At 36.5% G+C, this 27425-nt stretch overlaps 1 protein-coding gene across 1 annotated transcript in view; it reads left to right on the top strand.

The window, feature by feature from the left end:
- KIAA0825 (KIAA0825 ortholog) overlaps positions 1-26965 on the top strand; it is a 251615-nt gene extending 224650 nt beyond the window's left edge. Inside the window, exon 21 of the mRNA XM_052777154.1 lies at positions 24278-26965. Coding sequence (XP_052633114.1) covers positions 24278-24392 — 115 coding nt within the window. The 3' untranslated portion in view covers positions 24393-26965. The remainder of the gene's footprint in view (positions 1-24277) is intronic.
- The last annotated feature ends 460 nt before the right edge of the window (positions 26966-27425 follow it).

A 27425-nucleotide genomic window follows, 5' to 3' on the forward strand; every position in this document is an offset into this window, starting at 1 on the left:
TAAAAAAAATATTTCAAATGTAAAATAATATCGGGTATGGCCTCAAGCCACATTATTTATATACTGCAGATTAGAACAGATAATTTTGGGCTTCTTTCCACTGTGATCCAGATGTATCCGTTATGGAGAACAGCCTATCCATGCTTTTGCCTATGTGGTTACAGCAGTTACCTTCTGACCTACAGTGTCTTTGAATTTCAAAATCCAAATTAATACCATCTGTTTGAGCCATTTCATTCTCTTTTCTGTGGCCTAAGGAAAACGAAGTGATTTTTAAAAGCTGATATATTGTTACAGTGTTCATTCAAAGAGGTCAGCTACAACTTCTTGTTAAATTCAGCAGAAGAATTCTGACATGTAAGCTGCCATTTCAACATTTTTGCAGCCATATTTTTTCAGACATATTTACATGTCTGAGAAAATTACAACTGTGAAAACAAATTTAAATTAGCTTTTTCAATTTTACATATAGTTTATCTCTTTGCCTTAAAGATTTATGATCTTGCCAAGGTCATTCTCCTCACTCATATTTTTGCACTCTAGCATTATGATAAGTTCTTTGCACACACATGAATGCCGCAACCTTGCACTTACTAGTGGCATTAAAATGAGCAAATAAATGTCAGAACTGAACAAGTCTTGACTGTCAAATATAAGCTTCTGTCAAATATAAGCTTCTGTAGCATTCATGGCTAATGCTCTAATCATCGGTGCAAAACATTGAAATAATTTGCTTTCCCTACATGTTTTTACTGGCCAGGATGCATAGGGGAGTAGTGTGCTCAGTCATAATCATGCTCCACAAAGGCTGGAAATGTTCCCTTTGAGCTTCCAATCATTAGGCCAGCCGAAGTGAAGACTAGCCCATTGACAAGCAAGAATGGCAATAATTTATTTTCTATTGATGGGTTGTGACAAATCATGTTTGGAGCAGTGGTTGCATACTGTGGGGCTACATGAAGAAAGACTGCGATGGCCCTAGATGAAGCTCTTCACAGCTCATTTAGTCCAAATGTAGCCACCTGGGTGGTGAATCGGTTCAACATACCAGCCCAGGCATTCCCGCACAAAATTAGATCACTTACAGGCAAGGCATATAGGGGTTCCTACAAGGCATTAATCAAGGCGGGGGGTGGGGGTGGGGGGGGTCGGGGATGAGCTGTCAAAACATGGCTTTCAAAATTAAGGAACACAAGAAGGATTAAAATGCAGCCACGTCAGAAATTCAGGAATATAATTTCCATCATGTAACTCCAGGTACAGAAAAGAGCTTGGAAGAAGAAATAAGTGAAATATTAAGGCTGCTTTCAGGAGGGGTAGGTTTTTACAGATGTTAATTAGTAAAAGCAGCGTGAGGATTTATTTAAGCTTGGGCACACCCCCTTCAACTTTCAGCTGACAGGTCAAATTAATTTATGTGCTTCCTACCAGTGCATAACACAGTTCATATCTTATTTAAATCTACTTTTGCCAAGGCCCACTGATGTGCTTAGCATCTGACATCTCATGCTGTTTCAGAATACAGACGGATATTTTATTTTGCAGGATATGAAAAGCCTGCCCCGTTTATTTTATCAACTCTATTTATGTTTTATTTCTATAGAAAAAAAAATTAAAAGAATATTGAGATCTGACTCCAAGGGTTTTGCATACATTTTACTCTTTTTTTTTTTTTAATATGATTTTTGTTTCCTAAGAAATTCTGCTGTCTGTATTTAAAGTCAGATATCCTCTTAAGCAGCGATCCTTGAATCCTCTGAATGGAAGCATCCTGACCTGACCAGCTAAGCATTGCTTCAAATGTTGTGGAGTTTGGCACTTTCTTCTCATATTGTCCATTGCCCTGGAGGGAGAAGAGAGGGCAGAAACAACCAGAGGGGGCAAGTTCCTTTTATCTTCAGAAAAACTGTAAAGTAGACATCTCTCCTGTCTGGCATGCACTGGAACAAAATCTCCCGTGGTAGCCCCCTCCTTTGCATCCTGTCTCCCTCCATTGTTAACTTGGAAAAGTGGAGAATCTGGGTTTTCTACTTGAGGGGAAAACCGCTAATACTCTCTGAAATGCTTCAGAAATCAGTAAGCGAGCAGGAGTTGTCTCAGTTTCCACAAATACCGCACCCCTCTGCGTCACCCACTTCCTGATGGCCATCCCCAGCTCCTGCATCCGTCAGCAGCTGTCGGATAGGAACCGTGGCCACACACATCTTCCTCTTCCAGAGGCTGGGGGTGAGCAGCCCACCGGGGATAACAGCCTGCTTCTCTGGCACTTGCGACTTACAGGCATCTCTACTATGGCACTGAAAATTCAATGTTTAAGCCCTGCTACACGTACAAAAAATAATTTGTGCTTATACAAGTAAGGATTGTATATGACAGGATATGTAAATGACAGAATTAAGGTTTTCCTGTGTCACACTTCTAAAAAATTGTTCTATTTCATCTAGTAAGACAATATTTTTTATTTACTCAGAACAAGTCCAAGGCTCTCATATCTACTGATATGGTTTAAGTGACCTCAAATTTAATGAGGAAATACATATTTGGCAATCTAAATGTCTATGAATTGTATTTATTTCTCTTCTAATCATCTTAAATTATAACTTAGTTAAGAAAATGCAAAACAAAGGATGTAGAACTGGAGTTATTACATCTTTTAGGTAATCTCGAATTTCCTGTTTGTATATTATGTCAGGAGATTTGTGTAAAAAAAGTCAAGTGTGATGATGGTTTATTATCATAACGTGCAATACAGAGGCAAATATATAAAATGTAATGTGCCAGGTAATCTGTGAGAAGAGTTAATTATGTCAGTGTATTTTATATACTGTCAAGGTTCCTTTAAAGGGAATCTCCATCTCCTCTCCTTTAAGGTAATTGTATCACACTGTGATCCTTAGAAGCACCCTGAAAATACAGTGGTTTAAAGGTAAAAAAAAATATATTATCTTTCAATATACAGACATATTGTGACATAAAATACACGTGGTTTGTTTATACTAGTTAATAATTTTTGTAGGTTTCCTCTCTGTTTTTGTTTCAGATTTTTGGTGCAGCTAATCTAAAAACAGTATGAAAAGAGTGTACCCTGTATGCACCTTCAGCTCATACTTCCTGCATGTTGCATTAATATTGGAAATGTAGGAACGAATTTTTCTAAATAATTCATTATACCAGGCACTTGAAATTTTTATTTTTATTTGGTATTATTTTGTCCTCTAAGGTAACATGACAGGATAACTGTCTTGCATAAAAACCAAGATCATTGCTCTTTTTCACTGCCTATCAACCAGTTTGTGCTTAACCAAGCATTTATTTATTAGTTCTTAATGGTAAGGTCCACGAGGTTACTACACCTGAGAGAAAAATCTGTAAGACAGGCTTCCTAATTAATCACTGGGAGGGTTCAAGAAGCTCTTGTTATTTCTGTGTACAGTAGAATTTATGTAGTCTGTTACAAGCGTTGATTGCTAAAACTGCAGCTCATTTTTGTTTCTTCAGATCTGTAGTTCTTTTTGTGCTAAACTGTACCATTCTTATAATTCTGTTGGTAAACACACACATAAGAAGTTGTGTATGGAGGGAGACAGGTCTAACTTGTTGCCATTTGCCCCTTGAGCATCTGGAAAAAAGACAGGTGAGAAAGAAAGGAAAAAGGAAAAAGAAGAATATCAAGGGCAGCAATTTCAAACGTGGATGGATTGAAGGGGGGAAAATGACAAAGTAAATATCTTGTATGAAAGCAACAATCACATAGTTTGCAAACAATGTAGACTGAAAATCCTGCAAAATAACTCAAGATATCAATTACTCTCTCTGTTACCTTATTTTGTCTAAAATGTCAGAATCTGCTAAACACGACCATTTAATGAGATCTGCTAGGCGGTGTCCTTCTTTTCACTTGGGCTGGGCAGAGCTGTTGCTGCTGGAATACAGGCACTCAAGAGCTGGGAAAGCTCTAGGAAACTTCTGACCACTCACAGTATCCACATGCTGATATTCCTTATTAAAAATCCTTTGTTTGAAACTGAGTTCTGGAAATGAATCTCTGCCACACCACCTTCTCCCCAGCTGAAGTACGGTCCGGTTTTAGAAAAGCTCGCCTGGCCCCATGACCAGGAGGGAAGGCGAAGCCAGAGGAAACATCTCTTTAGTCACCACTATCATAACAGACTGAAACTGCCCAAACTGATCCTTATGAATGTAGTGTCTCTTTATTTCTAACAAAATCATTTGCAGCAAACAGAGTAAGTAGAGCACATGGGGAAAACTGGAGCTGAAGGACCATTTCCTTCCTTTACTTCTTCATTGAAAACCAGAGCGCACATTTTAGAAGACTGTGAACTCTGCCCGCTGTAATCTTTCTGTGCCTTGTTTTCACAGTCTGTTAAGTAGAGATATATTTCTTTATGTGGCTGTTTTGAGAAGAATATATTAAAAATTCAGCTGTATGGGTTTGTTGTGCCACTGGAATTCTCCATACAGAAAGCTGAAGAACTGCATTGCCTATGCTCTTATAAGGAAGCAGTTTTAATTCCCTTGACTGGATCCCCTTCTGAGCTCTTCAGAGACGTATGTTTTTTCCTCCCATTTTCATAGATGAGTGTAGCTTTGCCCTTACCTATATACAGACCTTCTTCCTTTTTCACATTGGCATGTCATTCTTCTTTTGCCATCTTATCTACACGCTTTCCTTCTATGTCTCTGGAGCTCCATGAATTTCAACCTCTTTTGAATAGGTTCTTCGTTTTGCAAAAGGATGTCTTCACCTCTTCTGCAGGTGATGTTTCTACAGGGAGAAGTAGCAAGGAAGCTTCTCCTTGTTTACAGTTTGCTCCCTAAGGTTTCCTTTGTTTCATCAGATCACGGGAGGGAGCATACTCCTGAGTGTCACCAAATGCCAATGAGGGCTTCCACACTGGATTTCTGCATCCTTAAACAAAGCTACAGCTTGAATTGCTGATGTTCATTTGAAATATATGGAGAAAAAGCCGAACTTTGCCATGTCTCTCTGTTTTAGTCATAGAAAATTCTTCCACAGCTGCATGTTGTCTAGTTTGCTAGAACTGGGTCTACAATTAAAAACAAACTAAAAAAAAGTTAACAAATCATTACATGCAGTTCAACAAAGGTTGTGAATGGGTGGGGATAGTTGCCCATATTTATGCTAGATCTGAGGGTGGTCAAGCACTGGAGAGGTTGCCTAAAGATGCTGCAAACTTTCTATCCTTGGAGGGGTTCAAGACTTCACTGGACACAGACCTGAGCAACCTGATCTAGTTACACCCATTTTGAGTGGGAGGTTGGACTGGATGACCTCTAGAGATGCCTTCCAACTTTGATGGTGAATACGAATTAATGTGTTCAGACTCTGGTGGAGAATGTTTGTGTACGGTATGGAGCAGTTTCACCTATGGAACCTGGCTGAAGACCGGTGTCTTGTGAAAGTCTACTGGTCCAGTCCTCAGAAAAAGAGCTTTAGCAGACAACGTCATACCAGAGTGACACCACTAGGAAGAACAAAAGGAGCAATGCTAGTAGTAAGATTGAGAGAGAGCAATGCTGTTGATAAAACTGAGAAATGGTAAAGCCATTTGAGATCAGAAAGGGAGCCTGATGTAAATCCTTGAAGACTGGAGACTGTATGCGATCTGAAAGAAGAAGGGTACTTTGGGGCCATCCCTACACGACTGTTCATGGACCATCCCAATGCACTGGACAAAAGCTCAGTTCCCCAGTACTTTGGCTGGCAAATGGGCACCCATGTCTGGAACTGGTAAAAGGTAGTGACTAACAGGGCGTATGAGTGGATGCTTGTGCTTCAGACTGGTTTTGACTAATAAGAACACAGGTCCTCTTCCCCTTCTAATAGCATCAATTAAATCAGATATAAGGTAGTGTTAACCCTAAGAGCACTTGCATCAATTGTTAAATTGGAAGGTTACTATTAAAAAAAAAAAACATTGTATACTAAAATAATATTTGTCCTGTGAAATTTCATGAAGATTGATTATTTTATGGACAAGTTGGGGCTAAAGATGGATATAACACAGTAATCTTCAATTTTAACTAAAAGGCAATTGCAGTGCCCCCATCATTAAGCTGTAATCCTTACAAAAACTTCAATTAATTGGATTTTTCACCAGAACTTTTTTGTCTGATTTAAAGTACCATGTAGATTCGTTATAGAAACTTCATTTAAATATGGATTTAATTAGAAATGTTTTATAATTTTAATGAGTCTTAAAAGTCTTTTGATGAGCAGTCAGTGTAATTATGGTATTTAAAATGATTGGATAAATGCATACTTTATAATTTACCTTCCTCGCAACTGTGTTTTCATGCCGGTTATTTTTAACATGAAGAATTGTTTCATTTTGTGTCAGTTTATCCTCCTCTTCCTTCCACAAAATGTTTTATCTCTGAAATAAAATTAAATATGCATGATACTAGTAGTATTGGATAATATTGTAATAGCACAGTTAAAAATCAATCTAAGAGAGAAAAATTATTTTGGTTTTGTTAGAGAAGTGACTAAGTTGATAATTTGTTATCCAGAAGTAAATTACAGACTAGCTCTGTCCTATATGTGTTGTCTCTTTTGTGTTTGAGGAAATTACCTGCAAAATTGCTGCAGAAGACATGTTGCACTAGGTATTGTGCTATCAGCAATCTGCTTCACTACCACAATATAAAGAAAGAGAGAGGCTCAGCAAATTTAGGAAAATAAGGACGTTATAGAACCAGCAGTTAAAAGGGAAAAAATGGGCTTTTTAATGCATCATGTACTTTATCACACAACCTACATGAAGAGCATTGTCACATGCTGAGCCTTACAATTCATTGTTCAGAAACAGTACACTTTAGCTCGTGCATATCTAATAAATAGTTGTTACATTGCTTTTTTTTTCGTGTGTGTGTGTTTGGATATATTTTTATTAATGAAGACTGAGATCATAGTAAGCCAAGTCTTTAATATAGAACAGATAAGCTAATAGTAGCGCGACCAGCCCAAAGAAAGCAGTGAAGAAGAATTTTACATATTGTTTCTCAGGACTGCAATACCTCTCTGCAAATTGGTCAATCTCTTCTGCTGGAGTGCTCCAGGAGGGTCGCATTTCCCCACATCCCCAGATCTTTATATTTACTTACTGAATGAGTACTTCAGGGAAAAAATACTTAACTATAATGTAACATGTGCCAACAATTCCCATTCCCTGATTTGATCTCCTTTGGCTTGTAGGTCACTGGCCATAAGGTAGCCATGCCTGATCAGCGCAAAACTTTAGTGTCTTACCCAGAAAAGACTATAAAAGAAGGGTAAATATGTAATGGTACTTGCTTGAAATATTTGCCCACATCCAGCAAATTGAGCTCATAGTTCCTAGCTTTATATGGATCTGCATGTCCGTTTCCATCCTGCAGCTTTAGCCAGGAGTTAATACAAACTCTGGTTTGTGTCAGCAATACTTTACGTTCAGAAATTTTCCTCCTCCTTTTGCAAAAGACCTGTTCTGTTAATTGACTGTTGTTCATTCAGCGTCCATCTTTCAAGTGTAAGGAGAAACTTCATTAGCACTCATGCTTTGCAAGTATATACTCGTATAATATCATACATGTACTGTCATCTTCCTATCTCATATGTGTACTGTCATACGGGAAGGCTCAAGATCTTTTTATTTTTGTCATAGTATACGTCTCTTGGACTTTTCTTATAAGTATTTAAACTTTTTATTTTTAACATACTTTATTACCTAGTCAAGTAGTCTGGTTCTCAGATTTCTACACAACTTCCCAGCAGGTGCTAATTTTACTTTGCTATGCACTGCTGTGTAATTTAGTAGTACCAAATATAGTTCTGGATGCATTACTACAGCTTTTTCTTTTTTTGTTTTCACATTGAAACACACTTACAATTTTTAATACCATTTTCCCATTTAATTGTAGCTCTCTTGGACTTAAAATAATATGCTTAAAATAATATTCTTTTTGTGAAAAATTGTTATGAGTTTAAATCAAATTGTAGTCTATGACCTGTCATTTCCACAGTTGGTATGTCTGTCTAGCAAACACTGATTTTTACATGCTTTATGATCTGCAATACCATTTTTGGATATTAAGAACACTAATCCAGAACCATCACGTAATTTTTTTTCTGGCTTAAATAAATCTGTGCTGATTTATATCATTGATATAAAGCTTCCATAAACATATTTAAGATTAGAGTATCAGAATCTGATAATTTCTTCCTTTATTTTCTTTCATATGTTTCAACAAAGTGGTTTTTGTGAAAACAAGCTTTTAAACAGTATTAACACCTTCTTAAACTTTTCTGGGAACTCCTTTACTTTTTTATGTTTTTGTTTCATTCTCACTTTCTATGTACATAGGTCGTGTTCTTTTCGTCTTCATGCCTTCTTTTTTTTGTGATTTCAGCTAGTTCCATGAAGTTGTAAAATGCTTTCAGTCTTAGAAATATTTTCATCCTTGCAATAATTGCATAATTTACTTTTTCCATTTACTTATCTTTCCATCTATTTAATATATTTCTCCAGGATAACTACTCTTCTAAATCTCTGTTCTAAGGTTTACCTGTTTGTGATTCTTTTACTTATTAAACCTTTACTTTATCTTCAGATATAATGCTGACCTTTGAGCCAGTCCAACTTTTAAAATATTTCAATTACTTACCAAGCACTTACTTATCCCAGTAATAGCCTAGTCTTGGGAGGTCTGTCTATTGAATAGATTCCACAAGGAAATCCCCTTATCTTTCACCAGGGGTGCGATATTGTGCAGGGAGTAGTTGCACCTTGTTTCTCTGCAAGTGTAAATATTCCTAGTTTATAAATTTTTCAAGATAGCTCTGCTTGCAAATCTAGCAGCTTTGCCAAAAAGAAGGGAACTGCTTAAGTGTGTCTGTTTCCATGTTTCTGCCTTTTCCTTTTTCCCATTTTGCAGTGTCACTGATGCTGTCATTTCCATTTTGGCTTCTCACAGCTACCAGTCCGAGTCACAGAATTTACAGCAGTAGTCATGGATGTGAGGGGGAGAGGAGCTTATCTGTGGTTGGCACAAACATGGGCAAAACTTACAGCATACGTAAACCTTGCCTCTTCTGTTTTGGCATGTTGTCAATTTTATGAAACTGTTTAAAGGCATTTTACACAGACTCCATCGTATTTTTTTCTACAGATACTTGCCCAGTTTTAATCTCTTCCATGATACCCATATCTCCTGGTCTTCTAATAAATTTTCTACATGGATTTTAGGGTGTGCAGCTTTACAGTGAAAAGAAATTTCAATGCAGAGAATAAAATTCTGCACAAATACCCTTTGTTCTTATTATTCATCTTCTGTAAGAGAGAGGTCAGAGTCTTTTTGACAGGAGAATAGGTTTGTCTGTTTTCTACAGTACTGCAGTTGGTTTTAAACACTGACACACTAGTGTGCATGCATCTGAGAAGCAGAATAGGGATGTAAAAAGATTGGTGGTCAGTGACTCTGTAAGGTAAAAGAAGTAGGTGTGGCATTTACTTAACTACAATTTGTATGAGCACAAGATAAAAATGAGCCAGGCCTGTAGTCATTTTGTGCTTGACCTCTCAAAGCTTCTTACGCTCATAAAAATCTTAATGTAGCCATTACAAGCACTTCATCTTTTCCTCTGAAGTGGCTCAGTCACTAAAAAATGTTGTAAGTAGACAGAAAAAGCATATTTTTACATAGTGCCCGCTTCTATCTTCATGGTTTCAGCCATTTCTGTGGCTGCTTCACATACTTCAGAAACAGAAAAAACTACTGCTTAGGATGAAATAGACATTGCAAGTGCCAGCTGCCACAGACACTGTCAGTTTAATGATCCTAAGGCTCTTCGTAACTTCTAAATCTATCATTCTTATTAAAAATACTGAATAATTAAAACCATTTCAATATATTTTCAACAATTTATTATTTTAATATTTTATCCTAGAATAAAGTTCACATGGTGCTCCACAAATATGTAGTAAGAAAGCTGTTTGCCTTGAGCAGAAATATAGAGAGAATTAGAATTTCAAAAAAGAGAGAAACATTGCACTAACTTTGGCTTCCTGGTCTCATTTATTGTAATATCCATCATTTCTTTATTTCTTTGGCAGCTCTTTATGCAGGAATTATTCTTTTTCTGAAAGCACTGAACTTTGTGCTGATTTCTGATTTTTAAAAATAAAAAGTGCATTACCACGAGTTCAAATACAGCAATGAATTATTACATTTTTTTAACTCTTTGCTACTTCAGATCTGTCCTAACCATGGTTGATCAAACACTGTTGCTTAGTGTCATGTTCTCTGAAAATGTGTAAGCAGCTGCAGAGAAGTTAATAGGCTACAGATTCCTGTTTCAAATGCTGAAAATGGCATTAATTGATAGGCATTTTGCCAGATACTGTAGGCTCCACCTGTATCTGCTTTTTTGGGCATCTTCCAAATCTTCGTATGTGATACCGGCTTGATTTTGGTATACTTGGCAGATAAAGGAGAGGAAATTATACTCCTGTCATGAGAAGATTTCTGAGATTTAGAAACTGTTCCCATCCCACATCAAGATGAAATCCAAACCTTTTAAAGTTCATCACGAAGAGACACAAAGCCAGGAGCCTGGCAGGTGGGGATTTCACCGGTACATGGGAGACCCTTCCTCTGTCACTCTTGCATGTCTCCTGTGAGTCATTTGACTTAGAATGATACAGACTGTCCCACAGCGACACTTTCTTTCTCCTGTGTTAAGGAATTAAAAAAATCCTTGCTGAATCGCTGTATTGCAGCCGGAGAGAGTGCTGCACGTCTTCCCTCATCTCCCCACCTCCCTGACCAAGGCGGCAGAGTAGGCATGTAAGCCCTGGTCCTGGCTGGCAAAGGCCAACCTGTTAAACTGTGTGAAGGTATCTTCTTGATTTCTAGCTTTGAAATGTGTTTTCCTTTTGGAAATGATGTAAAAGTGGGTATAGATCCATAAAAAATGTTCACCAAATTGGTGTTTTCTGCGTCAGTAAAAGTTGCGAACATATGTCTTCGTGAGTTTCCTGGTTGCAGATATATGCACGTAAACCCAAGCAAGTTCCCAGTTCCAACAATCAGTGGGAATAAATATCATTTAGATGACAGCAACAACAAACCTGTGCAGTTCAATTGAATCTACATGTCTCAACCAAGTATTTGCATGGTGTTACTGTTTTCTTACATGTCTTTTTCTTCATCCGTCTCCTCCCTGCGCTGTGACTTCCACTCCTGACATCATACATATCTTACACAACAAGCTGTAAAACTGCCTTTTTGCTTTATCTCTTGAATAATGCCATCCTTAGCTTATGCACCCTACAAAACAATTCCAGAAGAAAGTTTGGCAAGTAATTTGCCAAATGTTATTCTCACTAGCCTGTTAGACAATTAATTAAATCTTCACTGGAGGACATGCAAAATTTATATTAGATATATTGTGCTCAGATCATTTCAGTTTTATCATATTATATTCATGTTTGGTTTTTTCTTTTTCTACCACAGGGTTTTGGCTAATGCAACACTAACAGATTAATGAAAAATAATGTAATAGGCCAATTCCTTTAGTATTTATATTAAGTAGAGGAAAATTCCTCAATCACTGCTTGCATTAGTAAAGCCAATATTATAATTTCAATTATTCTACTGGATGAATTTAAAAACTAGAGCCTCATAATCTTTAAAACAATATTTGCACAGTAGTATTTAACTTTCCAAAGAATGGAGGAGTGGAAGAAAGCTACAGTAAATATGAGGTATATTAAGACATTTCACCATGTAGTATTTCTGTTTAATCAACCTTCTATTTAGCAACTGTTCTAAATATGTATCTTGAAATGTAGTAAACACTATTTACAATTAAAAGATTTCCATGTGTATGCATGTTGAGTAAATTAATTAATCAACATGATTTTAAAATGTATATAATACACAGCTTTATGGAGTTAACTTTTTATAGATACTTTCCTTAAGATCGGTTTTACGTACCAGAGCTCAGCATGCTGTTCTGTAGAGTCACCAGTCTTTGTAATGGGTCAGAAACAGATGAAATTTGCCTTTGTTTATTCAACTCCTTCCAGTTAGCAACAGTTTAAGGAGTGGACCTGAGCTAAGCAGAAAAAGCAAAGCTCTTCACCAATTTATTCAGGACAGCTATTGGGGAATTTCTTCTAGCTCTCTGCTTACCTTGGTTGCAAGATGTTGGTCTGCATGAGTGATTTCCAATATTTTCAGTCCTCTTTTCACTTGCCTTTCTCTTCTTAGCATTTGTGGCTTTCTCATTTCTGGAGGTAAATGTTAGCTACAGTGATATAGGCAATATTATCTTGCATGGAATGAACTGGGGAAAATTACTAGTTTTTCAGTTCCGAACATAAACAAATACTTTATTTATTTATTTATTTTGTGTGAACCTTTCTGTAAAGGTTTGCAATACAGCAGTGAAAGACCTAAATGACTAACAGTGAAGCATACTGTGGACAGAGATCCTGTTTATGTATCTTCATCTCTTCCTCTGTATTTGTTTGTTCACCTGTTTCCTAGTCTGAAATTGATTTGTTAGGCTATGTAGATTTTTATCTACAGATTATTTTATTATTCTTTGAGATGGTATCTCTGCATCAATTGGTTGTTGCATTTTCAGTCTGGCCCCAGTAATCCTCAGGGAGAGTGAGACAGGGTTATACAACCAGTTGCTAAGTTTTGAAAATAAAATAAGAAGCAGCTGCTAGGCTTCTGGGCTTGTTGAATTCAAATTTTTTTTATCTAACAATGGAAACCAGCCAATTTATCCTGGGACATGTCCCTCATTGACTACACTTTCCCAAGGAGCCCGACTGAAAAGCATACAGTCACGCCAGGAAATATACCTGCCAGGAGTGAAACAGGTACATTCTTGTGGCAGCCAGAAACATATGTAGGTGTCCTCTTAATACACACAAAAGATAATTATTTTACTTGTCTATGGTATTGGGATTATATTCCCTGTAATGTGGTTTTGCTTGTGTACCATCTTGTGATATTCTGTATTGGACTGTTGTCAGCATTTTCCATAAGGCACTCTCTGCTTTTAAGATAGTGTATAAATGTACTATCTTCAAAGATTATTCAAATTGCAGGCTGAAGGTTAAGAACGTGTAAAATGCCAAAATTAGGGTCACTTAAAGCCTGCCCTCATCAGCGCAGGTATGGCCTCCTTCACTTGAGCCAGTACCACGCGAACGTAACCGCACCGCTCGCAGAACGGGGAGCAGCCCGTTCAGTGCTGTCGCTGGCATTTATCTACAACACTCTGTCGTGCCATGTAGAAATATCCTACGATACCATCTTTAGTTACATGAACACGTAGTAGTCAGAGCTAGATGCAGCTGCAGCATGCATGAGGAAGGACAACTATGCCATATGGGACAGCACTAATGATGGGGCTAATGTTTCCTTTGGTAAGGCTGCTTGCTAGGATTTCTATAGGTGTGAAGGAGATGTGGTGTTTGTGTGCCATCTGGGGTAGCTCCACATGGTACTGTGAAATAACGATGAAATGAGGAGAGGCTGAGAGAGCTGGGACTGCTCAGCCTGGAGAGGAGAAGGCTCAAGGGGACCTTATCCATGGGTATGGACACCTGATGGAGGGAGTAAAGATGATGGTCTTTTCTCAGTGGAGACCAGTGGCAGGACTAGAGGCAATGGGCACAACAGGAATGCAGAAAATTCTGTCTAATCATAAGAAAAAAAACTTCTTGTACTCCAAAGGTGGTCAAACCCCGGACCAGGTTGCCCAAGGAAGTAATAGAGTCCCTGTCCTTGGAGATACTCCAAGAGGACATGGCACTGAGCAACCTGCTCCAGGTGGCCCTGCTCTAGATGAACACCAACCTACGAAACGCCAGGATGGGGCATGCCTGATCCTCACGGGAGACTGGGGGATTCTGGCCGCAGCGCAGGCAGGAGTGGTTTTTCATTTAGTATGAACGTGAAAGGACGTAAGATTTTTTTCAGCAGCCCGTTGTTTGCTCAAATTTTAATAAAAACATTTGGTACCAATAAAATTCAGCTTCCTGGCTTCCCTAAATGTTCTGCTTAGGATGCACATTTTTTCTGCAAGTTATCAACTGAGTGGAATTCTTCTAAAAGAAAGAAAATGATTATTTTTTAAAAAATCAATGCATTAAGAAAAGTAGGGGATTACATTACTCCCATAATAACCTGTGTTTTCAAAATAGTCATCTTTCTATGCTATCATAGTAGCCCCTTCTTAACAAATGGAGGAAGTTTCTTGTTGACAAAATATGAATTTTTTATATTCCTAAGCCACAAAGCTGTCAAATTATCAAATACAATTTCTCAGCAGATATATCTTGTGTTTGTATTTACGGAACATACATATGCCACAGTAACCACATTTGAAAGCTTAATCCTTTAAAGTATTTACATTGGGTTTTCAACATTCATTATGGAAAGCCTTTGTAAATTGAAATAAAAAGGGGAGGGGTGAAGAGAGGGAACAAGTAGTGCACGATATGAAGGGCAGGATATTTTTAGTAGATGCATTTTTGGTTCCTAAGCTCTACCATGTAATCATATGGGGGTAAAACTTATATTTATGAAATGGAAATGTTGCCAGCGCTGTGATCATAAGATACTTCTTTTTGTGAATTTGGGCCTCTTGATTTTCTTGAAAAATTATATTAATGCTCAAAATAATTAAATTCAGTTCATTTGACGATTACCAAGTTATTTAAAATGAAAATATGAAATCCTTTGAATATTCACCTCCAAGCACTTAGCTTAGACATAGTGTTATTGATCCCATTCTTCCATAAAATCTGCCCTGTTGAATGCCTGCATCATTACTCTGTTATTTGCATGAGTCTATGTATATATGTATGTATATATATCGGTACATATAGGTATGCTGTATGCGTATGTATTTGAAATATTATATGCATTTGCACAATCAAGCACACCGCGTTCTTAATTCAGAGAGTCAGCTAAGCAACTTCATGCACGCACTAGAGGTTTTGGGGATAGTCTAAAAAAGAAAAGAATGGGGACAGGATACAATCTGCAGGCAATAAGCACATGTGAGCTTAGCACAATTATTTCTGTGAATGTCATTGTAAGAAATTATCTTTTGTGAATAAACTTTGTTTAAGATTCTAACCAGTTAAACTAAGAGACAATGTGTTTTGGTCCAAATCTGAGAAAGGCACAAGTCCAGCAAACAGAAGCTGTATAAATTATTGTTATTAGGGTTTGGGGTTTTTTTGTTTAAATTATTTAAAAGGCAACAGCAAAAAATAAAAATGCTTTGTTTTAAAGATAAAATACTTTACACATACTTGGTTCCCTGAAAATCTGAAAATATCAGTTTGGGTTACAAAAAAAATTTTGTGAAAAAAAACCAACCACCCACATTCCATATTGAAATATTATTTTGAATAAAAACTTACATAATTTACTTATAAAACATCAAAACCAAATGCTTTCACATTGGATTTAAATTTATAAGGCTCTTACTTTCAGTTTTATGCGAACTAAAATCCCAGGTTGCTCTTGGGAGTAAGTATCTCACTGCCTGAAACTTCTGGTTTCATTTCACTCTAGTTGCATTCATCTACTGACAGCTTGCCACTCTCAGAAGTGTATAATTAGTCTTCTGTTAATTGTTTAGTACATTCCCTGTTCTCTACCAGTCTGTATTGTTATCATTAATTAATCAGAAGTGTCATACATATACATATATGCATACACATATATATGTTTTCTCACCCAAGTTGGAAACAGTCATCAACCCTTTATTAAGAGCATCTTCCCATTTTTTTACACACTAACATTTTTTTGACATCAACATTTTTGCAATGTAAATGGTGTTGGACCTAGAGGAGCAGTATACGAGTTGTGTTTAACACAAGAAATCTCACAAAACTAAAAATAAAATTAAAGAGACATCCTGCTGCTGCAGAAACCTAACGAACTGGACTATCTTCAAAATAAGATACAGTGACAGCCTCAACAAAGCTGGGTCAGTATAAGCCTAATTGTCTCAAATGTCTGTAATTTAAAGCTATGCAGTTAAGAAAGAGTTGTAAGAATGCACTGAAAAATTGAAATTTACCTTAATGATTTTTTTAAAAGAACCAACTGAAATGTTGAGGATATGGATCTTCCCAATTTTCTACTGTGTTAGAATTGTGAACGAAAAAGGTTAAATTAAAAAAAGACCTAAGAGAAAGCTTCACCCTGTTGCACTATTTTCCCACTGTCTGCAACTCATGGCTTGGTGCCTGTGAGGCTTGATTCACCATTTTTCAAAGATGTGGGATAGCAAACACCAGTAACAGGGAGGCTGGGTAAATACTACCTCTCCTTTCTTATTGCAGCTGGAAAGCTTCTAAAATTTTTGCTGTGTGCCTTCCGCTGCCCTTGACAACATCCTTCGTAGCTGTGTTCTTGCCCTGGAAAAGGGTCTTTCATCATTTTATTCCAACACTTGTGAAGTTTCTATTTCAGTTCAAAACTTCTTAAATATCCTTCTAATGTCTTAACTTCATAGCTGGGACAGGTTAACCTGTGAGTCAGAGCTCTATTCTCTTCTCTTCTCTTCTCATGACATACTTTCCAAAATGTTTCCCACGTACTGATTTCTTCAGTACCTCGAAATACTGTCTCTTCTTTTGGTTTGCTCTTTGGAAGCAGGAGCATAACTCTGTTGATCCCTTATAGCTGTGTCTTCCTTTAATTTTTTTCCTTTGCTCCCATTCTTGTGGCATATAGATAATTAAAAACATAAATAATAATTCTCATGGCATCTTCCTCCATATCCTCTAGGAAATAAATGAATTTATTTTATTGATTGGGAAAATTCTGGGAGGGCATTTTTCGTGGTGTTTGTGTATATGTAAGAGACAGGAATTTGGCAAAATTGTATTGAAATTTTCAGGTTTTATTTACTTCTGAATATGAGGAAGGACACTGATTTTCACATAGATTGTCCTGAATGCAATGTAACTTTCCACTACAGGGGGATATTGTTTATTTGGGATGAAGGAAGACAAGTGAACTGTTTTGCATTAGGTAGATATAGAGATGTTGTCACAATTGGTGTGATTTCAGGGTGAATATCACTACCAGAACCTTTACATGCATTGCGTTGTTCCTCTGGCTCTTGTTCAATAGTGCAGTAGTTCTGTATTTGATGGCTGCCCGCCCCCCTCTTTTTTTTATGTCCTTCAGGGGAGTATGTGTTTAGTAGATGGATTAAAGAGAGATTAAAAAATCTGAGAAGATTACTACATAAATGACTGAAACAAAGCAGACATTTTTTGAACGGTTAATATTTAAGGAGTTAAAATGTTAGTCACAGTCTTAAATAAATTATTTTAACATTATTTTAACCAAATGCAATCTGATTAAACTACCAGAGACTTCCCTTTTAATTTAGTACTACCATTAGAAAAACAAAACATTGCCCCACATAGAAACTGAAAGATTTTTCAGGACTTGAGATTATGGACAAACATTGGATTTAGCTGGCTGTCTAACATTGATGTAAAATGCATTTCATGCTCTATGATTTCTCATGTTACAAAAAGTGTATTTACAACTGAAATATGAAGTGAAACTTACAGAGATGTATATTCTTCTATTTCGTAAAAATGGCAAACAAGATACTAGCTGCTGAGATTTCTTGTCTCATGGTGAAGCATAACATGCTAGACATGGATAAAACAATTGTTTCACTGCCTGCAAGAGCTTAATCCACAGCTGTCTCTCTCATGAACTTCAGAAAGCAAAAAGGTAATTCATTAAAATCCTCCACGAGCTGGTAGCAAGATATTATATTGTATTTAACTGCATGATTTCTCCACCCATTGCAGCTCATATAGAGAACACTACTGACTTTGCTAGTAGTATTCTAACACATTTAAATGTGTAAGTTTATTTTGGATTAAAATAAATATTTACATTTAAATTTAAATTTAAATGTATTGATTTATCATAAGAAGTCTCAAGACCTATACAAAAATACAGAACTCCATGTATTTTCCATCTCAGGTGTAAATATGCCAGTAAATCTGGTACAAAGGGATAACAGTTGTTTCGAAAAAGGTGGTTGAATTCAGTGAAGGTCCTGCACAGGTATGAGAATGGGATGTGTGATGATGGCTTATAACTAGTGTGGAGGTTGGAAAAGGCAAAGACAAAACACCAAAACACTTGTCAGTGCTTCATCCCTGCTTTGTCACTCTCCCCCCTCTTTCTCTGTCGACAGCTGGCAAAAAATGGTCAGTCTCATCTTCGTCAAGCCGCTAATAATATTTATCATAATTATATTCTGCAAGAAGCAAGCATAAGGGCAAGTGTGAAGACCTCTTTTGGAGAAAATACAATTAATGTTTTCACATCTGGTCAAGTTTAAAAGGCTACAGAAGTACTTGCGCATGAAAAATACTCTTTAAACAGAAAGGGACCCCGGGACCAACTGAACTGGGAGGGTTCCACAGCTGCAGCACACGATGTAAGAGAATATGCCACAGCTGGCAGTGCATATTAGGGTTAAGTCCCTTGCAGAAAATCTGCACCTATTAAACAATGGGATGAATTTAATCTCAGTTTCACAAAATTGCACGGATTAGTTGTTTATGCACAAACTATTGCTTTCTTTTGCTTCCTTCAGTTTGTAGTGTTTTTTATAAATAAATGCATCCAGGCAGAAGTTTGACAAGAACAGCAAAACAGTTTATTGAAGAAATTGAAGGTGAAAATGTGGAAAATATTTTCATGTGAATTACATGAAATGACTCTTAAATCACATAAAAATAAAAGGGAATGTAAGTTACATTTAAGCACCTTTTTTGTGTTCTTTTCCCACTCTTGCCTTCTTACATAATACTTGGCAAAAAAAGACCTTCTCTACTTGTGCTCACTGTTTTTATCAAGATTCCTCTTGAAAATAGTGTGTCTGTAAAGCTTTCCAGTGGTAATTCACCACATTAAAAATAGATAAGCTTAAGAGCTTGCGGTGCTTGAAGTCTGAATATTTACCCATGTTAGGATGTTTGAATGGCATAGTGTCTGATTTAGATTAGATGTGAATTATGTCATCTTCTTAGCTCAGTAGCAAATACATTGCTATTTTTTTGATACATAGCAACTATTAGTTTAGCTATTATTCAGTATGGAAATGCATATTTTCAGCTATCTAATATACAGTTGTATAGTTAATGTTTCATCATTTGCCAACACTTCCCCTGCAAGAGGACCTGAGATACTAGCTTTTCCGTAGGAAATAACAGTGGTGTCATTGGTTTCTTTTTTTTTCTTCCTTCCATAGAATTATGTGTAATGTAGCATTTTTCAAGACATTAAGAAATGCAATAGATATCAAAATACTACATAAGCACTGTTAGCAATACATAACATACCACTATGAAATTATATAAGGGTGACCCTTTCTGTACACTGTTCACTTTTTAGACATTGTTTTGTATAAGCTTTAGAAAAGGGCATGGCTAGTCTCTCAAATAATACAATTAAGGACATTTTTCAAGGTTCAAAATACATCTGAGTTGAAAAGTATTCTTACATTTTATTTCAATTTTGTTCATGTTTATTCTGCTTGTAATTTTTCACATAATTTTTCCCCTCTAATCTTTACATACTTGTTATAACTAATGAACTGTAATAAACTTAGTAACTAATCAAAGAGCATCTATTAAAGTAAACTCTTAATGAAACTTCTTAAAATGGGACAATCTGCTACAGGTAAAATCTGTGTCACTTCTGGTAATCCCTATATGCATACTACTGCATGTGTTTTATTTCTGATTTAATATACTACTGCCTTGGTATCAACAGCATATACTTCCTTTTGATCTGTAACAAGCACCTAAATGTAATATATAGTCCCTATCATAGTTTTTAAAAAGTGCCTTCATAGGAATATATCTGCAATTTACAAAATATATGCAATATTGCAATAAAAAATCAAAGCAGCAAATATATCACCATTTATTAAATCCAGCACTGCTAAAATGTCCAGCATGCTTTTTAACAGATGCACAGAAGATTTTTCTCTGCATCTTTGCAAACACATTTACTGTTTCTTTACCTTTTATAATTCAGCATAGTGGGGAGACAAAAGTATCAAAAAACATAGGCCTGTATAGCCATTTATATAAATGGATGTATTGATGCTAATAATAAGCAAGGATAGCACATGGACACGTTACTGAGGAACCCTGAGCTGGAATCACTGGATCTTCCTGGGGCACAGAATGCTTCTCCCCTTGCACTTCGTTAGCCTGTGGATGTGCAAGGCTTCTTACTCTCTTGCCTCTTATTTATGAGGAGAAACAGAAGCCCTCCCAGCGCTAGTTATCCTCTTTGACCTCATGATCTAAGGTCTAGGCTGACCAGCAGAAAACTTCAGTAATTCCTGTATTTATCTGTGCTGACGTGTTTTGCTGTACCTATCTGAAAAATATACTGCTAGTTTTTTTTTTTTTTACCTTGATTAGCCACATGCAACACAGAAAAGAACGGCATAGTGAGAAAAGTTTTTAGGCAATTCACTTCAGGTGCACACAGTATGTCATCTACATTATTTGATATTTCAGCATATTTTGAAAACATATTTCAAATGTTTAATTCTGTAAGTACACAAGTAGTATTGGCCTGAAAACTTGCAATGCTACCCTGAAGATTACAAAGGTGATGGCATTTTATTCTGAACATATGCTTTCTCTTAAATATGAAGAATATACTGAAAGTTGGGCTATCTGGACACTCAGACTCATCTTATTATGGTTATATGAACTCTAAGCAAAATGTAGATGTTGGTATGATGGACTGGTTCAAATAATTCCAGTACCCTTTTGAAATGCTGATTTTATTTAATCTTCCAAGATATAGCTAGACTAAAATAAAATATATGCCACCTATGTCTTTGGAAGTTTTCTCTAAGAGCTACGTTACTAATAATATGAAACAACAGAGGTTGGCTGTGGGCTGATGAAGCTTGCATTTTGAAAGTAATTCATGATGGTAATTTCATTCACATTTACATTACTTGAACTGGCTAGTTGGATTTGTACCAATTACTATTGTCAAAACAATTGTCACACATTTTAGATATGCTAGTAAAAACATGTTCCATTCTGGACAAATTTTTGAATAGTGAATTTTGACTCTTTTTTCACTTGAACACAAACACCTGATTTCTCATCCCGTTTAGAACAGCAAAGATATGCTGTGGCCTTCTTGCTTACTGTCCAGCAGTCTTTTAAAAAACAATATTGTCCCCAGACTTTAAGCATAAAAGTGGAAAAATTTCTAAATTAGATGAGGGACCAGGTGTTTGTCAAGCTCATTTCATAGATCTTTAATTCATGGATACTGTTAAGCGAATGCATAGAAGACATTCTTATCCTCATTGGACCTGCTTAAATGCTTTAAAAATAGACTACTTTTTGATAAAATGATAATGTAATGTATTAGTAATAACTTGTTATAAAGTGAACACTAAAGAATGTCCAAACTGGATGACATTGAAGATTTTTACCAACACTAATGTTTAAAATTCAATGAAATGTGCTGACAAGTATGAAGTCACTATCTTTAAAAGGAATCTGCTGATTTATTGTTAAGCTTCCATTAGCCAAGACTGCTAGATTTCTGTGTTATACCCCAGCAATAACTGTTTTGAATGTATTCCATTTAGCATTTTCAGTTGTCGTCCTTCTAAGCAAACAGCTCCTCTACTTAAAAATGTGCAACAAATCAAATTAATTAAAATGAATCAATTCAACTGGTAAAGTGGTGTTTTGGAATGACTCTGAGGACCATAAATTCAAATTAAGGCTTGCACGACTTCTTCCTAGGTTTGAAGAGGCTCCTTGGTACATTAGCAAAAAGAAAAAGGGAAACCAGTCATCCTGTTTAACAGCGTTCACCTGAGATGCTTGCAAAAGTAACTGCTGAGGGCTCATATAGTCAGATTTTACAAACATACCATAAACCAGAGAATGAAGCAGACAAACATAATAGCAATTAATTGTACCTAATGTTAATATTCAGATAGGGTAAGTATGAGAGTAGTCGTATAGGGGTGGAGTAATAGGAAGTTAATTATTGCAAAACTTTGATTGTGGACATAGAGTGTTTACAATTTTATTCATAGTATGCTTTGCTTGCTCTGATACTTCACTCCAGGCAGTAATGTGGGTTGTCAGATTCAGTTTTTAAGGTAAAGGTATGATGGATATATGCTAATTTATACATGTTCATTGAAAATATTTTTCCTAACTGTATTTTAACAATTAGATTGTACTACAGAGCACTTGTTATTTTTCCAGTTTTAGTAAGCTTTTAAATACAGTTACAAAAAGTGCACACCATGCTCTATTACTGTCATGGTTTAACCCCAGCCAGCAGCTAAGCACCACGCAGCCACTCACTCACTCCCCCACACCCAGTGGGATGGGGGAGAAAATCGGGAAAAGAAGTAAAACTCATGGGTTGAGATAAGAACGGTTTAATAGAACAGAAAAGAAGAAACTAATAATGATAATGATAACACTAATAAAATGACAACAGCAATAATAAAAGAATTGGAATATACAAATGATGCACAGTGCAATTGCTCACCACCCACCAATCGACACCCAGTTAGTCCCCGAGCGGCGATTCCCCCGCCCCCACTTCCCCCAGTTTATATACTGGGCATGATGTCACATGGTATGGAATACCCCTGTTGGCCAGTTTGGGTCAGGTGCCCTGGCTGTGTCCTGTCCCATCTTGTTGTGCCCCTCCAGGTTTCTCGCTGGCTGGGCATCAGAAGCTGAAAAATCCTTGACTTAGCCTAAACACTACTAAGCAACAACTGAAACCATCAGTGTGTTATCAACATTCTTCTCATACTGAATCCAAAACATAGCACCATACCAGCTACTAGGAAGACAGTTAACTCTATCCCAGCTGAAACCAGGACAATTGCCAATAATGATTGTCCTCTTTCTGCAAATATGAATGCAATACACTCTTCCCACCATTCTGTATGATATGTGATTTATTCACCAGCCTAAACTTCTGGTTTAGCCATAAACAGTATATGGCTTCTGGTTTTTGCAGTCTGAATGAGGACGTAACAAGTGTGGGGACAGGATTAAAGTATTGCTCCTGACATTAGTTTCCTAAAAGCAGTCTTGTTCTGCTGCTCCTCTACATGTCTCCTACTTTACAGGATCATCTTCTGGCTCATTTATAATCTACTGGATTTAGTACTTGAAAATATGATTTCTGTATTCAGTATTCATGCTTTACCTTTTGTCTTTAGCTGGTCTGAACTGGGAGACTACACTTTATTTTCTACTTAGAATTGAAAGAGATTAATATTAAAGAGATATCAAACTCTTAAATATCCCCAAATTTGTAAAAGAGATAGAGGCACATTACTGAGCATTATTTAGGCATAATTAGAGGGATACAAAATTGAGCTGACTATGTACCAGCATTATTTCTGCATTTATTATCCTGATTTCCTGCAAGGGAATACTGTGTGACTCTATATTTAATTAACTACTAAAGAAAAACAAAATAATCTTCATATTCTTTTACTTTTTCAGTTTTAATGGTATTAGGACTTTATCCTAAACTAAAATTGAGTATTCACATGGAGAAAGGGAAGAATCTGAGACATTGTTTATTTCTTGGTGTGATAGGTGTACCTGATGGTGAAAGAAACAAAGAGTCAGTCAGTTTTGTGGTATTTTGTAATATAGTATTGTCACTGCAAGAGAATGATGACCATTCACATTAAATATTTGGGTTGGATAACATGTGCGTGTTTGAATTTTTGCTGCAAACTTACGAAGTGTTGAGAGCATCAGCTTAACTTCCAAAACACCTGTTACGTCTCCCACTTTTTCTCTGCTAGTTTTACAAGGCTTCCACCTCTACCAACATGTGTGATAGAAAACAGAAAAAGAAAGTACTATCACAATAAATATAAGTAAGATTTTGTGGTAGTTTTTACAATTTGCGTCAATTGCATCATGGCCATGGCAGTTGTGCAGGGCAAGATTTTCGGGGGTTTTATTGTGTATCATTCAGTAATCTCAACTGGTGTAACCCCCCGGGTGGGGAAGGGGCAATGAATTGATAGTAATGAGGTTTTTATTGACTTGTTTTAAAGACTGGTTTAAAATACATTAAAAAAATTAATAAAAAGTTCTTTTTCTTTCAGGTGGGAGATGAAAGAAGGTGCAGATCTTGAAGATGAGGAGAAAGTTATGGTGGAACACTTAAAAAATGTTTATTTGACACAGAGCACTCCTACCACAGAGGATAAAGAAGAATAATTACCTTGACAGGTTTCGGGTAGCACCTTTTTCTGAATTCAACATGATTAACTTAATGGTTTAGTTATAACTGACAGGACTAGAAAGCTCAGGAATATATATCTTGAGTAGGAGTTTTAAACTAAAGAATGTTCCCGTTATTGTCTAGTCACCCCATCCAGGCAGCAATTGTTCACACATGCATAAGGCGAGCAACAGTATATGAAAATGTCAGTGTCACAAAACAAGGAGGGTGTATCTCAATACTGCGGAGGCATAAACCTGAATGACAAACTAAGAACTGTTTTAGAAGCATAAAACTCACTCTGAAAATAATGCAACTTTGGACACGTACTAAGCAAACACCCGTGCTATGCTTCCATCGACCATTTTGGAGTCAGAGTCAGCCTGCCCCCAGTTAGTGTTGCTCAAGGACCTTTACTCTCCCTTGGCACTTGTGTTCTAGTCAGTCCTGCCATTAAATCACCCAAAATGTATGAAAAAGGACAGGTATAGGCCATAGGTCTGCAGTCCTTTGTGAGTTGCCCCAGGATGAGTATGCTTGGCCGTTATTCCCAAGCAAAACTGCATCACCTTATTGCCCTCACAAATCCTAACTTAACATCCAGTGTATGTTATAGCTTAAAAGATGCATTATAGAGAAACTTGTTGACAGCTTGTAAAGTTTTGAGAAGCATCTTTTTATTTAAAGGAATTATTCACAGGCAGTGCTCAAAGGACTATCTTAACAGTGAACTGAGAAAATGATGATAAGATATATATTTCTGATAAATATAGTAAAATTTCATTTTCAAAATAAGTGCTGTCTGATATTCAGATTTTTGATATATTAAATGTTTTTCTTTTCAGTAAGGACTAAAAATAGCTGAGTTAGGTGGCTATTGTGACAATGTTTTTTATACAGACGGTGTGGTTAATATTTCTTCAGCTCTACAGAAATCCATCATTTTTCTATTTGTTTCTTGCATTGCAAGTCCAAGGGAACTATTTCCTCTGCCTGATGAAGGACCCTAGCAAGATCTTGCTAAGGCTGCAATCTGAGCTGCAGCTATTCCTGTTCCCACCACATCTTCTCACAGATGCTATTACGGACATAACTCAAACCACCTGAATAGGAGGAAGGCACCTTTTTTTCCTAAAAACTTCAGCAGCAGCATGAGTAACCATAAGGCTAATGCTGCTGTAGTGTCTCATCTGAAATGCAGTTTTTCCTCCTCTTAATTGCTGGGGTTTTTTGTTGTGCATATAAAATGTCAGACCATTTAAAACAAAAATGAGGACCACTGCATCTTACAAATCTCCAAAGATCTTGTTACAACACTGCATCAAAAAGAGGGCTGTGAGGCACTGGTGCTTCAAAAATGCTAAAAATATTATTTAAAGAATAAAATAGATTTTTTCCTCTGCTGCTGACATAGTCATTTCAGATCTTAAAGAAGTGATGAAGTGTAAAAACAATTTTTCTTTGCTTTGTATTTCACCTCTGAAGATCAGTTGTGGTCTTAAGGCCTAAAACATGGCTACAGGGATTGCCCATGATGGCGGGTACGGTATTCTGACAAATGAGGCACACATGCTTCAAGCCATACTAATTATGTATTCCTGCACATGGAAGCTGGAGTTTAGAATATTCTTTCCTATTTTATCAAAATCTATTGTACATAATTAACTTTTTGTATAGTCACATAAAGTGAATTTCTGTCTATGTAGTAAAACTGACTGAAATACTTTTTGTGAAAAAGCTCCCCTTCCGGGAAACACTTAGTCTGAATAGAATAAACTTTGCAAGTGAAATAAACTAACCCAGAATAAAAACCCTCGCTTACTCTGAAATGGGAATGTCCACATGGGGAGTTATTCCAAACTGGTTATTATCCTTTAAATTCACAACACACCTGGTTCTGGTAAAAATTAAAAAAAAAAATTCTTTATGTCCCTTCCTCCCTTCTCTCCCTGCCAAAGCAATTCAGCAGTAACGCACTGGGTAGCACTAGGACAATTTTGTCTTTCTTAGCAAGAGTATATTTATAATCTTTACCAATGTGGAGCTGACAAGACAGAATAACTAGCGTAAATAAAAGCTGAAACTTTGCACAATATTTTATTTGGATGTTTTTCTTATCCAAACCTCTCTCCCTCTCTCTATATACATCTTTTAGAGTATCTGAATGCAAGCTAATGTGTGTTTGAAATTGAACTTGTCCCTCAGTCCTCACTGAGAAATAGCAGGGCTCGGTTTGTTGGCAATGTAGTGATCCTATTAACTGACCTTTTCAGGGTATAAAAGAAACATCATCTTGGCAACGTCACTTATGCTGAATCGATATTTTTGCATCATTCAGGTTTTTTCAATAAAATTACAGCAATGATAAGAGTTGTATAACTAAGATTGCTAAATAACATACCATTAATTTATCAAGACTGCTTACTTTAAACTTAAACCCTTAAAAGACGCTTGAAAGAGCTGATCATTTTTACATTTTAAGGTGTGTAAGATTAGGATTACTTGTGTAAGAGATTGGTGCTTTCTTTGGCTTTTCTTAATAAAACAATAGTTCTATATCCTTAAAAAAGCACTGCTGATTCTAAAATTGACTTAAGATTAATTTCATTTTGGAGACTGATGGGTTCATAAAGCTGCAATGTTTTGCTTTCGTATTTTATGTCCTGGCTCTTTATCACTACTTGTTGATCCAAGAATATCTCACATTTATGTTTAGCCTCAATAAATAAAGGCAACAGGAGCCAGATTTGCTGGCTGCTGAGTGGGCCCTGTGTTGCATGACCACTGCAATCTGACCATGTTAACTGCTCCTGGGAAGGTAGTAAAAAATAAGTATTAAGGTCTGTTGTGTACAACAGACCCTTCTGAATGGGCAAAACCTGGCCTCATTGGCTCAGCTGAGTTAGCTTCAAAGGAAATGATTATATTTAAAGAAATGACTTGGATCAGATAGCACAAACTAGGCAACTATGCATTATCATTAATGCTTACATCTAATTCTCATTTAACATTTTAGTATGCTTAGTCCT

This window comes from Harpia harpyja, chromosome Z, assembly GCF_026419915.1.
Source record: "Harpia harpyja isolate bHarHar1 chromosome Z, bHarHar1 primary haplotype, whole genome shotgun sequence".
Lineage (NCBI taxonomy): Eukaryota > Metazoa > Chordata > Aves > Accipitriformes > Accipitridae > Harpia > Harpia harpyja.